Genomic DNA, 13,903 nt, shown 5'->3' on the forward strand with positions numbered 1-13,903 from the left:
AGTGCTATCTGCCCTGCACCACCTTGGCAGCAGAATTTGGAATATTGTTCCCGGCTAACTAGATTCAAACCTGTTTCTCCCGCCCTCTGGCCCACCTAATAGGCTTTCATTCCCCCCAATTTTTGTTACTGGGGTAAAATACACTTGAAAAAAAATTACCGTTGAAGTGTAAAGAAAGAAAGAGAAGGCACTCAGGCATGCCCGACTCTTTGCGACCCCATGGACTGTAGCCTACCAGGCTCCTCTGTCCATGGAATTTTTCAGGCAAGAGTACTGGAGTGGCTGGCCATTTCCTTCTCCAGGGGATTTTCCTGACCCAAGGATCGAACCCAGGTCTCCTGCATTGCAGGCAGATGCTTTACCATCTGAGCCACCATGGAAGCCCCCATTTAAGTGTACAGTTCTGTTGTATTAAGTATATTCATACTGTACAAACATTACCACCTTCCATCTTCCAGGAGCTGTTTAATCCAGTCATGTTCTGCATAAATCAGCTTGAGTTGGTCTCTGTTGCTTACCACCAATAATCTGGACAGATCCACCTGATTGTCTTTCTCCTGCCTCGCTCCTCTTTGTCTCCTTTGCTGACTCTTTCTCCTTGTCACAGGGCCAGATAACGGGAGGGAGATTGTCCACACTCATATCTAAGGGACCCTTACTTGCTCGCTGGCCTCTTCAGACCTCCGTGCTGAGGACTACCAGATCTCTGTCTCTAGCCTCAAGCCCTCGAAGGTGAAATGCCTCAACATGGAAAACGTAAAATACAGAAGTCAGAGTCCTGGATCTCCAGCGCTCCACTGGCACACACATGCCCTCCCCTGATGGCACCTAGACCAACCACAGTGTCCCCTGCTTAGACTCTGCAGTAGCCCCCACAGTAGTCAAGGGGGTGACCATGCAGATCCACAGAAGGAGTGCAGTCTGCAGGCCACCCCCAGCTTCCAGCCCCTTTGGGCTTGGCCTTGGCCTTTGTCTCAGCTGTGAGAGCTTCCTTACCCAGTCAGGCTGATCCCAGGGCCATGGGTGGGTGATGGAGGGAGAGGGTACCAAACCCCTGCCCTGCCATCACTGCCCAAGGCTCCAGAAAGCTCTGGAGCCTGCATTGCACTTCAGCTTCTTCCCCCGCCCTGGTCTGCTTGCTCTTCCTTCTGTGCATGGGTGTCAGTCCCTAAGAAACATGTAGCATCCCACACTGTGAGTGCACCTGCAGCACCTCGTGTCTCCCTTCCACTCATCCTGCCCCACACTCTGTCTTCCATGAATGACGAGCCTCTTCAGACTGTTCATCTGATCATGTCACTCCTCTGAGAAAATCCTCTGAGGGCTTCTCATCCCTCACAGAATAAAATCTCATCTATTCCTGGACAGGCAGCCTATATCATGCTCAGGGCTTAGAAGAGCCATGCTTGGTTTAATGCTCCACTGCGACCAGCTCCAAAGTCTCCATTTTTTAAGTCCTGCATTCTTATTTGATACTGGGTCCTGCAAACGAGGTAGCCAGGCCTGCCTCATGTTGAGCTCCTTTTCTCTGCCTTGCTCACTTGGCTCCAGCCCATCATTCTTGCGTTTCCTGGAACGTGCCAGATTGTTCCTGGAGTTGGGGCCTTGGCTCTTCCTAGTCCCTAAACCTGGACCCCTCTTTACATGATCCCTTGAGGCCCTGAAGAATTCTTAATCCTTTATGTTCAGGACATTGACCACCATCCCTCTCACTGATGGTTTTTTTTTTTTTTTTTTTTTTAATTTCTTTTTTTTGGAAGCATGGTGTGTTACTTCAGCCTGCAGATGCAGCTCACCTTTGTCTCAGGTTAGTTCTCTTATATATCTTTGATGGCGTCTATGTGCCATTTGGGGTTCCCTACTGCAGGGACACGAATTATCCTTATGTTGGATTATCTTTGTCTCTCTTCCAGTGCTGTTAGCGTCACTCTAATTGCTTTTGCTTTTATCTCTTTCATCTGCATGCAGTGTTTGTCTGACTGAATTTTCAGCTATGCATATTCTGTTTCTGGCTGTTTTTAAACGTATTTATTAGTTCCGTAATGGCGCATCTTGGTCTGCAATTTGTTTCCCTAGGTTGGGAATTTGCCCTTTCATCTTACTGTGTTTTATCTTCTCATCTTTGAACTCTTATTGAGAACATGTTCTTATAAAATTGTGAGGAATTTCCTTCTCTTCCTTTTGTGTATTTGCTACTTGGTGAAAGTTTGCCTTTCCTGAGCCATCTTCCTCCCTGTCTCTCTTCTCTCTTTTTTTTTTAGCTTTTGGCCATAAAATGTTTCTAGAGGTACCATGTGGTTTTTTGTCAACTTGGCTCAGGCTTTGATGGCTCCTTCCAGTTGTTCTGTTGGCTTTGCTACAGAGGGGAGTTCTGACTGTCTCCTCCTGGTCCGCTGGCATGCCCATCTCAGTGCTTTCCCCTCTGGGCTGTCGTGAGCTTGTCTCTTGTGGTCAGAACCAAGTTGCACAACCAGGGGAACTGCAGGCAGGGGGACTCTTCGGCTACATCTGGAGTCACTAGCTTAGGAACAGTGTTCAGTGTTTTATGTCACGGCTTGCTCTAGCCCCTTGAAGGACATGCGTGCCATTCCTGGAAGGCGGCACCTCAGGCTCCTGCTGGTTCCCTGAGAGCTGGGTGGCCCCAAGCACAGGTGCCTCCTGCAGGGCTGGCCTGGCCCGCTGGCTACTAGACCTGGGACATATGTGTGCTTGTGCCTGGTTCACACTGTCACCCTGCAGAGACCAGCACACCCCTATAAAGCAATTCTATTCCAATGCAAAAGGAATTTTCAAGAGGGAGAGATGCCTCCCCAGTTCCTCCGTTCCAGCTTAATGGAGGAGAGGTCTCGGGGCTCTCATGAGCTCCCCAAAATGGCTTCCAGGGGTGGAGCAGACCCGCGGCTATTTTGTTCTCCGGAGCCCTTTCCTCAGCTGCCAGGTTGTGGCATGTGAGGTTGTGGCATGTGCTGCATGCGACATTACATCCCTTGCCTTTGTGGAATGAAATCTGCCCTTCCCACTCCTTGCTGTCTGTGTGTTTCCCCATCTTCTCCGGGATCAGGAAAGAGCAGGTCCGTGGGAGGTTGGAAGCCGCTGTTTGGACTGGATGCTCTCATCTGCGGTGACTTGATTGTGTCGTGTGCCTGCTGACACAGGGTCTCCGGAAGCACGTCCCAGCCCCGCCATCCTCTGTTGTCTTCAGCTCTTCCCAGGTGCGGATTCCAGGCGACTCTCCACCAGCGGGTTGGAAGTCAGTCTCCCATTGTATTTTCTACCCCGTTAGTGCTTCTACACAGGGCCACCGCTGACTTACTGATGTGTGTCTTCTCACTTTTTCTCCGGTCCCCAGAGTTGTTTCAGGGAGCGAGATTGAATCCCTGCTGGTGACCTACGGAAACCCCGCAGCCTGCTGGCGCCCTTACCCTACAGGCTTCTTGGCTCTTCCATCTGCCACGGGCAGACCGTGCTTTTCAGCCAGCCTGGCTCCAGGTCCCCCTGTTGTGACCTTGAAGATTTCCTTGGGCTCTGCTGGGGGGGGGGGCGGGAGCGGTTCCTGTCCCAGACCCCCCCCCCACCTGGCAGGTCCTTCCTTGGCGTCACTCATGGTGCCTCAACCATGGGTGTCACCCCTTCTTTTTGTCTTTTGTTGCTCCTTTTCTTCAGCGGCTCCTGTGTCGTCATCAGGAAGCAAGGCTGTTAGACCTGCAGCTGTGGGGTGACCTCCACTAGTGAGAGGAAAACAAATGGTATTGGGAGGAAAACTGCAGCAGGCGAGAGCTGTGGGAGTCTGTTGCTGGGAACCAGAGAGGCAGGCGCGACCTGAGTGTCTGTGCACACGGGCTGTGGGGACCTGAAGCTGGATATTTGGCAAGGGGGCCCCACAGGCCAGCTTTGCCCTGATGAGTGTCCGTCTGTTTGTGGGAGGACTTGACATGAGTAGTCTGCAGCACAGACGTGCACAGGGGCCTGGAGACATGGTGGGAGAGAAGTAGCTAGATGTGAAGGCTGGGAAGAGACAAAGTAACAAAAATGTCAGTCAGAAGACTTGAGTTCTGGGTTTCCTCTCATTCTTAGCGCGTTTATCCAGCCCTCTGCAGCCCCTCTGCTGGGAACGGTGGGTAGTGAAGCCACTCAGCTTGGCTTTAGTCATGGTCCACAAGTTTACCAGCTTCTCACACAGGACCTGATCCTTCCCACCCCAAGCAAGCCACACCACCTTCCAGAGCTCTCCCCTGGCTCTTGGTATCTCCTCTTGACAACACTCATCAAAAGCTCTTTAAAAGCTTGTTTGTACCAGGAGAAAGAGAAGAAATGGATGCAGGTAGAAAGCATGTCTTATTGCCGGAGCGTCCACTACGGAGTGAATTAGGTGGAGACGTGAAACACTCCTCCCTATTCCCAGTGTCCTGGTTGTGACAACTGTGTTCAAAGTTTGCCCCTCCCTGCTGGGCATTCCAGAGTAGAAGCCATTTCTGCCACCCAGCTTTATTCCTGTCGAGTTCTAGAACATTTTCATCACCCCTAGAGGAAGCCACATGGAAGACAGCCTGACGTTTCCTCAACAGGTTATACGTGGAATGCCCGTGTGACCCAGAAATTCCACTCTAGGTATAGACGCAAGTGAATCAAAAATATACACCTGTGCAAAAACTTGTACACAAATATCCACAGCAGCTAAAAGGTAGAAGCAACCCGGATGTCTATCAACGGATGAATGGATGAACACAGCGTGGTGTGTCTATACAGTGGAATGTTATTCAGCATAGAAAGGGAGGAAGTTCTAATACATGCCACAACGTGAAAGAACCTTGAACACATTATGCTGAGTGAAAGGAGCCTGTCACAGAAAGCCATATATGATTCCATTTATATGAAAGGTCCAAGCAGATCTATAGAGACATAAAGGAGATTAGTGGTTGCCAGGGGCTTAGGAGTAAAGGGCGCTGGGGAAGTACCTGCTTAGTGGGTGTGAGGTTTCCTCAGTGTGGGGGGGGGGGGTGACGAAATGTTCTGAAACTAAATAGTGGTGATGCTTGCACAACATTGTGAATGTACTAAGTGCTGCTAATGGTAAATTTTGTATAATGGGTTTTACCACAATTAAAAAAAATTTGATCAAACACCCTCAGAATATTTAGCCAACAACCTTCAACTTGGCTACATGCCTAGTCATTAAACTTCTTGGACTAAATTCCTTTCTGATTGTCATGGTTACCATGTTCTGGGCTTCGGAGATTTCATTTGGGTCAGCGTGGTCCAGTCCACCATGTGTCCCCATAGGTCCCCACACTCACCTCTTTCTCTTGAATGGGACAGCAGAGCTACTTGGCAGAGCATCGGAAAACCTACTGTAACGATTTAGGGTAATTGGTGAATTGGCTATCATTTTAGTGGGTTCTTAGGAAAATTAAGGTTGAAGTCACATACCATGACATTCACCCATTTAAAGGGTGCAGTGGTATTTAGTACATTTGTAACGTGCATTCTAATGGGAAAGATTGAAGGCAGAAGGAAAAGGGGGTAGCAGAGGATGAGATGGTTAGACAGCATCACCTACTCAATGGACATGAGTTTGAGCAAACTCCGGGGGATGGTGGAGGACAGAGGAGCCTGGCGTGCTGTAGTCCATGGGGTCACAGTCAGGCACGACTTAGGGACTGAACAACAGCAACAAATGTGCAGCCATTGCCTCTATCTAATTTCAGAATGTTTGTATCACCCCCCCCAAAAAAAATCCCTGTGTTCATTAGGAGTCATTCTCTATTACCTACTACGTCTGGCCCCTGGCAGTAAATATCCTACTTGCAGTCTCTGGATTTTCCTATTTCTGGATATTTCATATACATGAAATCTCATAATATTTGTTCTTTTGTGTCTGGCTTACCTCACTTAGCATTAACAGCTTCAGTTCATGATCCATCCATACTGTACCAGGTGTCAGAGTTTCCTTCTTTTTTTTTTTCCTTTTGGCCACCATGGGGCTTGTGGAATCTTTGTTTCCTGAGCAGGGATTGAACTCTGGCTCTTGGCAGTCAGAGCCCCTAGTCCTAAGCACTTGACCAGTAGGGAATTCTCAAGTTTCCTTCTTTTTAAAGCTGAATGACATTCCATCATATGGACGGACAACATTTTGTTTCTGCATTTTTATCTGTCCATGGACACTTGGGGTGCTTCTTGGGACCTTCTGGCTGCTGTGATGTGTGCTGTTAGGAACATTGTCATCCACGGACTCTTGTTTGAGTCCCCGTTCTCAACTCTTTGGGGTCCATACCTTGGAGTGGAATCTCTGGGTCATGTGGGAACTCCACATTTATCTTTTTGAGGAACTGCCTGACCATTCTCCACAGTGGCAGTGTTTTTTCAAACTTGCTTATCTTTCCCACATGTGGTGGTCTCGTGCTGTGACAATGAGACTTATCATATGGCACTGACTGCCTTCATTTGGGGAGGGTTCTATCTTTGGATAGCACAAACTGTGTTTTGTACAGCTTTTCAAAGCATAGTTTCTTGCATCTTCTAAAAACTGGGGTATTAAAAATACACTGAGTTCAGAACAGGGCCACTAAACTTTAGGTCCCACTGCTGAAGCCTTCAAGCAGAACCTCGTCCCTCCTCCTGCTCCACAGAAACCCCTGAGACCATCTTGCAGTGCCAGTTTGATTGCTCTCAGATCTTTAAAGGGGCAAAAGTTGGCGACTCACAGTGCTGATGCCTTGATGATTCGTGCAGAGAAGCCTCCTGGATCCTGAGATGCTGCAGCTTGTACTGGAGGGAGAAAGAATTGGAAGCCCCAAGGAGTGACTCTTCAAGACAGAAGCAGCCTCTGCCTGGAGGGCTGTTCTCGCCTCGGATCCCAGACTATTGACATGGGGAAGTAGTCACCCCCTCGTCCTTCTGGTTTGTGGCTTTGTAGTGATGCTTGGGCTCCTGAACGGACTCCACTGGGTGGCTGACTGGAAATGAAAGGTGCTGAGACACGCATCTCCCGAGATGGGGCTGACGCAAGCGTGACTGAAATTAGGAAATGTCAGGATGTCACTGGGGCTCTGGAAGTGTCCTAGAGCTCACTCTGGGGGAGCCTGATTCCACTTCAGGGGAAGAATACCTTTTCAGCTGCAGCCTTCACCTGGCTTTGTGGTCTGTCTGTCTTTAATCTGAAATCCTTGGGGGTTGAGTAGTCCCACCTAAGTGGCCGTGGTCTGATCAGTGCAGGTGCCTGATGTCAGTGATTGCACCCCTGGAATTCACAGGAGCCATGGATCCAAAGAGAGCCTGGTACTGTGTCCCAAGGCTGCCTCCCGCATGATTACTGGAGGTTCCTTTCGTTAGGAAAATACAGTCAGTTCTCGCCATCAGACCCCTTGGGATACAGTGATTTGGACTGAAGTCAGGATTCCTGCAACTCTTTTTCCTTTGCTAGATCAAAGCAAGGATTTGATCTAATGTTTTTTTGTTTCACCGGCATAATTAGCAGATGATTTTATTTACACAAGAGCCTCCTCTCAGTCTTTGTAGACGTTTAAGATTTGTGTAGCCCTTCTGCTTCAGTGTGATACATGTATTTCCTCCCCAAATCATGTGTTCTGCTAATCACACATTGAAAAACAGAAGTTATTATGGGAAAAACTGGATTGGGGTAGACCATGAGAAACCTGTGTGATTTGGTAATCAGAGTTCACAAAACCAGTAACCTTTATGGTTAAAGGAGCACCAGGGCTCACTGAAGGCTCTGTTGGCATTTGCAAGTGGCATCAACATCAGCTAACTGGTTTTTGCCATGACCCCCAGATTGGTGCCTCCTTCCCTGCATTGCACAGGTTAGTTTTTCCGTTGATATTAAAAGCTGGGTCTTGGGCAAGGCTGCCTTTGGCAGTGATTTTTTTTTTTAAACACAGGGAAACATGTCAACACTTTTTCTTTCACACTTGTAGCTGTACCATCTAGAGCATAATGCTATTGAAAACGTTGTGGTGCTTTGAGCCACTAAAAAAGGCACTTCTGCAAGGTTTCCAGTCTTTTCTCTTAATATATTCACGTGAAGTGAAGGCATCTTCTTTAATTGTGAGACAGCTTGGGTGAAATAGCTTCGAAATCTTGGTGTCAGGCAGCACAATTTCCAGTCATGTTGCCGTCACCTCCACCTCTGTGGACATGCTGCCCCTGCGCCCTGGGCAGGCACGCCATCACCCTCCTGAGGCCTGAAGGCTGACTCTGCTCCAGGCATCCATCTGGGGCAGTTGGAGCCCTCGAGGACTTCAGCATCACCTCCCTGGCTGCCTTCAGATTAGTGAGCCAGTCCAGGCTGGCATGGCACTCCTGGGTGGCCCATGTCTTCAGTCACCGGCCCTTTTTCTGCCCAAGCCGCAGCCCATTCTGAAGAGTCCATGCCCGCTGCTACGTGGGATGCCCCTCTGTTTCCAGGCCTTTCCTCGTGGCCTCAGGAGGCGCTGCTATCACCGCTTTTCCCTGTTCCCGGCTCTTCTGCTGGCCGGCCACGGGGCGCCTGCCAGAGTCCTCACTGAACAGGACTCCCTTCCTCCCTTCCCAGCCTCTTTAGCCTACGTATTCCTTAGTCTCTGGCCAGTTTGTGCATATTCGTCAACCTTTGTAAGCACTGTCTTCTATAGCATCTTCTGGAAGTCGTTCAGTCCAGCAGTTTTGGTAGTTTCAACCAGAGGAGTCTGCAGGTCTCTCTGCCTCACTTCGGGGAGCTGATCCATGGACCTGCACCCCAAGCATGACCATCCTCTGTGGCCACACACTCTCTGTCACTGTAGGTATCACTCTTGGCTTTCCTGGGCCCTTGGTGGCTACTCCGGCACCCTCTCCTGCCAACTGCAGGTCCCAGGCGCCCATAGTCAGCATGTCCTGGCTGCCTCTTTGAAGCTGATGGCCAGGGGGTGTCATCGTCCCTTGGCACACGGTTCCTGAGTAGGGGGACGACAGGAAAGAGGACATGTGTGCTGTCTGGGGCACTGCAGGGAGCAGGAAAGGCCTCTCAGAAGTCGAGAGCCAGGGTGACACACGGGGCTTACCCTGACTCATTCATTCCTCGAGGGAGGGGCGTCCCAGTGGTGGCAGGATAGAGCTGTTGCTGGGGTCACCCAGGCCCACCTGGTCTGCCTTGCCTGGAGCACTCATCATCAGCCCTGAAGACCTGCTGTGTCTGGCCTGCCTCTGGCCTGGGACAGAGGACAGGGTCACCTTTGGCTACCTCCCCTCATCTGCTCCCCCAAACGGGGAGCACTTGAAGCCTAGAGAGTGAGTCTGATTCTACCCTGGCCTCCCCACCCCGAACTGAGGCTGGCTGTGGGCAAGGGCCATCGACTAGCACGTGTCATCTCAGACATGACCTCAGACAGGTGACCTTGTCTGGTTATCTCTGCTTTTCTTTTGACCTATAACACTGAAGAGTTGATCAGGTGGATACCCGCAAGTGTCAAATGGATGAACTTAAGAGCTAGGTGCTCAGTTCTCACGGTCCTCTCCAGGGCGGTGTGTATGCACGTGCACATGCACACAGAGATACACAGTCTGATGAAAGGGGGAATGAAAAGAGGACTGTTTGGTTTCTTTGAAATTGTGTTTTAACAAATCCCATAACCCTCATGCTGGGGGGCCTCAAGTATTTGTCTGGCCTCCCTCCTTCAGGTTACCCTGCCACCGAGCAGGCAGCTGAGCCAGGAGTAACTCACTTGGATTACCTGTTTGGCACCCTTTTTGCCTTCACTTTGCACCCAGCAGAATGGCTTCGAGGCTTCTTTGTGGACTTTTGTTTTCAGTAGCGGTCAGAAAATCCAAGTACCAAACCACCTCTGTGCCTGTCAGTCCACAGAATTGAAAATCACCATATTTTCTTAGTGGCTTCAAGTAATTTCAATTTGAAAGAGCCAGGACGTCATAGATAGTTAAAGGCTGTCTTCTTCCCATCTTTGGTGCTATTAAAAACTCATTTTTCGAACACTTAGAAACACGTGAAAGGGCAGATTTTACGTTATGTCTATGTGATCGTAATAAAAATCTTTCAAAGCCCACACAATTCGTTTAGGCCAAGTCACAGTCTGGGCACAGGGGTCTCCTCACTTGGTAGCCGAAGAATTCTCTCCTCCCCTCCTTGAGCTTCTTTTTAGTTGTTCCTTTGTGTTGAAGTGGAGACAGCTTATAATGCGATGTTAGCTGCTCCTGCAGTTCCTCCTTGCGGGGCTGGCTGTTGCTCCACCCTGCTGCTGGCCCAGGTTTCCCCGTCCTCAGTTGGTGGCACTTGTCCCCATACTGGCCAGCTGTGTTGCTCCACCTCCTGGTCACATCCCGAGTCCCCACCAGCCTCACCTGGGACTGTGCCTCGAGAGCCCCTGGAGCGGTCTGCCCTGCCCTGGGCATCACCCCCTGAGGAATTGCCATCCCCTGCCCTAGATCATCAAAGTGACGCTGCTGCAGGACTGCTGTGTCATGGAGTTTAGCAGGCCTCAGAGTCCCCCAGGCCACCTGCTGCTCTCTGGGGTCTCCCGCAGGCTACTCTCCACACAGCAGCTGGAGGAATCCCATCACACCCAGAATCAAACCCGACACAGCTCCATGACCTCCCCTTGAGGCCTCCCTGCTGCCCAGAACCTTCTTCCCCATAAGACCCTTGAGACCCTCCCTCACTTTCTGTCTTTCCCTCCCCCCCCCCCCCACCCCGACATCACCAAGCAGGTTCTTTTCTTAGCTGAAATCTAAGCAGTTCATGCTTTTGGACCTTCACTTTCCCCAGCACAGGCTGCCCTAGGACCTGGGCCAGCCTGCTTCCCCTCCATGGATGCTAGACGTGTTCTAGTCTCTTCCGTTCTGTCTTCATTTTCTTTTTGGTTATGTAAACTTTTACATGATTCAGAAAATGAAATTCTGGTCCACACACCTGGCGAGTTCGGGCCCTGTGCCAGTCCTCACCTCAGTCCTGCCTACCCCATGCCGGACCAGTTCCGTGCATTTCTGCCCTCTGCTTCCTAAAGTCTTCTCCATTTCTCCCCTGGAGGGTGGCCTACCGTGGACCGTGAGCCCTCACAGTGGTTCCTGGGGGTCCCACCCCGGGGTCCAGGCTTCCTGGCTCTCTGTAGTGTGCACATGTCAGTGTTGGCCCAGTAGGTCTCGGGCGGTGGCTGTCTGGCTTGGCCGCAGTCTTGGGCCAGTAGAAAGAATGCTATCACCAATAGCATTATGCTCAAATGCAGAATGTTGTTTTGCGTTTCCGTGGGTATGTCTTCCTGGTAAATTTCCAGAAGGGCTGGCCCTAGATGGCATTGACACCCTTGCTGGTACCTAAAGGGCATTCCTGGGGCACGTGGTTCATGCCAAAGCTCATCGTAGTTACAGTATCCGCAAACGCACGTGAGGGCTCTGAAGAAGCCAGACTTGGCTATCGGGGCCACGTTTTGCTGTGGCCTGGGACTGTCTGGGTTTCCGACACAGAGCTAAGCCTAGGCTCACCCTCGAGCTCTGCTAGAGACAGCCAGGATAGGTAGGAGGGCGGGGTGTGCTCTTTCCACGCCCTGTCTCCTCAGGTCCAACCTGTGAGTTCCTGCTGCGAGCTCACCTCTGGGGACTGAGCCATGTCATTCGAGTCTTAAGGCCAGGGCAGGCCATGGTGCCTTGGTGGTGGTCTTCAGGACATGGCCAGCAAGGGAAGTCACTTGGGGTGGGCTATTGTGAGCCACACGGATCCGGGGGCTCTGGGGATGAGATCTGGAATACAGATGAGTCTGGCTTTTTTCCAGAATGAGCTTCTAAGAGAGGGCTTTGCAGGTGACTGGCTGTGAGCCCACAGTTCTGGTTTCCGGGCCTCCCTGGCCCAGGTGATGCTCTTGCCCTATTGGCCCAGCCAAGAGAGCAGCATGGCCAGACTGATCCTGGAGTCTGGAGCCTCACAGTAACCATTGTCCAAGGAGATAAGGAGGAGGCCCTACCAGGCGGGACCCACACATAGGGGAGGAGCTGGTCTGTCAGCATGGAGGAATGGGGATGCACCCGCCCTGGAATCAGGCACGTCCCAGTGCCAAAGCCTCGCATTGTCAGGAGAGTCTGGTGAGAAAGACTCCCCCAGCAGGGAACTGCTCCTTTTCTTACGTGAGAACCCTGGGCAGCAGTGTCTGGTTGCCCCATCCCACTGTTTAGACAATGCCTTTGTGACTCTTCTCTGTCTAGGGTGTTGGTACCCACCTTGGTTGTCAAGATGAGGAGACTGAGGCACAGGACGTTGAAGTCAGTTGTGCAGATCCATGTTTGGAAATGGCAAAAAGTCATGATTTGGGCTCGGTGTGGCTTACTCCAAATCTGCAGATTTTTCCTCAGCACTGCACTCGGCACCACCTCCCCAGGGGCAGTGTTGGGCTCTTCCCATCATCAAGGTGTACTGTGCGGTTTTCATTGAACACCCGTTTGAGAAAACCCCAAACACAAAAGCTTAGAGTAACACTCAGGCTAGGCCCTGGGAAAGAGGAGCCCCCTCCTTTTTGGTGAGTAGGTCCCTCTCCAACAGGCGAGAGAGTCTCTCGTCATCCGTCCAACCCAGAGGTCCTAGCTCATAACACTGAGAAGCCATCTGGGCAAGCCTACTAGGGATGGGCCTCAGGGTGTAGGGTGCTGCGGGCCGTCACTGTCAGCAGCCCCGGGCTCTCAAGTCATCTGTAAAGGGGAAGGGCATTTCGATCTGGGGGACACTGGCAGGACAGCCCCTCTCCTGGGGCACTGCCCGTGTCTGGGCACCCCAGACCTGCTGGCGCCCACTTTTTTCTGCACACCAGTTTGTTCCCTGTGATAATGACATCCTTGTTTAACACTTCAGGGAAGAAAAGTCCGAAGAGCAGGATCTCCAGGGCCTGAAGGACAAACCTTTGAAGTTCAAAAAGGTGAAGAAGGATAAGAAAGAAGACAAAGAGGGCAAGCATGAGCCCCTGCAGCCAGCAGCCCACCACTCTGCCGAGCCCGCAGAGGCCGGCAAAGCAGAGACCTCAGAAGGGTCAGGCTCGGCCCCAGCCGTGCCAGAAGCTTCTGCGTCCCCCAAGCAGCGGCGCTCCATCATTCGCGACCGGGGCCCCATGTACGATGACCCCACTCTGCCCGAAGGTTGGACCCGAAAGCTTAAGCAAAGGAAATCTGGCCGCTCCGCTGGGAAGTATGATGTGTACTTGATCAAGTAAGTGAGGGTGATTCCTGTCTCTCCAGAGCAGGGAAGGCTAGTGGTGGGGGAGTGGGGGGAATAGTCAGGGACTACCACTAAGAAACTAATGGGGACCCCTTGGAGTATTAGCTCCTTGCAGCTCATGGATCAAGAAAGTGTGTGTGCGTAACCCCACTTCGAGTCTGGTCTTGAGTAGTGACCACTGCTGGTGGGGTGCGACCAGGTATGCTTGGAATGACCACCTGGGGAGGTCACTGCCCTGAGGGAGATGTCCATCAGGGCCTTGTCTGGAGGAAGAATAGCACTGGGGATGCAGAGTTTCACCACACATACTCTGCTGTTGGTTTCCCAGCAGGGGGGCTGTCCTCAGAACCTGGGAACCTCTTCTTTGTGGGAGAGTCCTTCTTTGCCAATACTTCATGAGCCCTGAGAAATACGAATTCATAGGGTTCAGTCTGTTGTGTGAGGCATGCTGGGAAAGGGGGGCTGTCTGATACAGCCTAGAGAGAGCCCCAGATGGGCTTGGAGTGCCTTTCTCACTGTCCCTCTGGCCTTTGTCCAGCTGTGGACTGGTGGTCCAGTGTTACCTGTTGAAACAGAGTCACTGACGAGTGTGACTACGTTCATTTCACTTGTCCCCCTTAGATGACTCCAGACAGGTTAGCCATTTTCAAAAGTCACTCATAGACAGTCTCATTTAATTCCAGTAACTCAGATAAAGGTGAGCAAAGCATCATCCTACTGGCG

The 13,903-nt window shown here is 51.3% G+C and overlaps 1 protein-coding gene across 1 annotated transcript in view; it reads left to right on the forward strand.

The window, feature by feature from the left end:
* The window catches only part of MECP2 (methyl-CpG binding protein 2), a 59,837-nt gene that overhangs the window by 35,877 nt on the left and 10,057 nt on the right, over positions 1 to 13,903 (forward strand). The window contains exon 2 of the mRNA XM_061137378.1: positions 12,821 to 13,171. Within this exon, the coding sequence (XP_060993361.1) occupies positions 12,821 to 13,171 (351 nt within the window). The remainder of the gene's footprint in view (positions 1 to 12,820; positions 13,172 to 13,903) is intronic.

The sequence above is a fragment of the Dama dama genome, chromosome X (assembly GCF_033118175.1).
Source record: "Dama dama isolate Ldn47 chromosome X, ASM3311817v1, whole genome shotgun sequence".
NCBI lineage: Eukaryota > Metazoa > Chordata > Mammalia > Artiodactyla > Cervidae > Dama > Dama dama.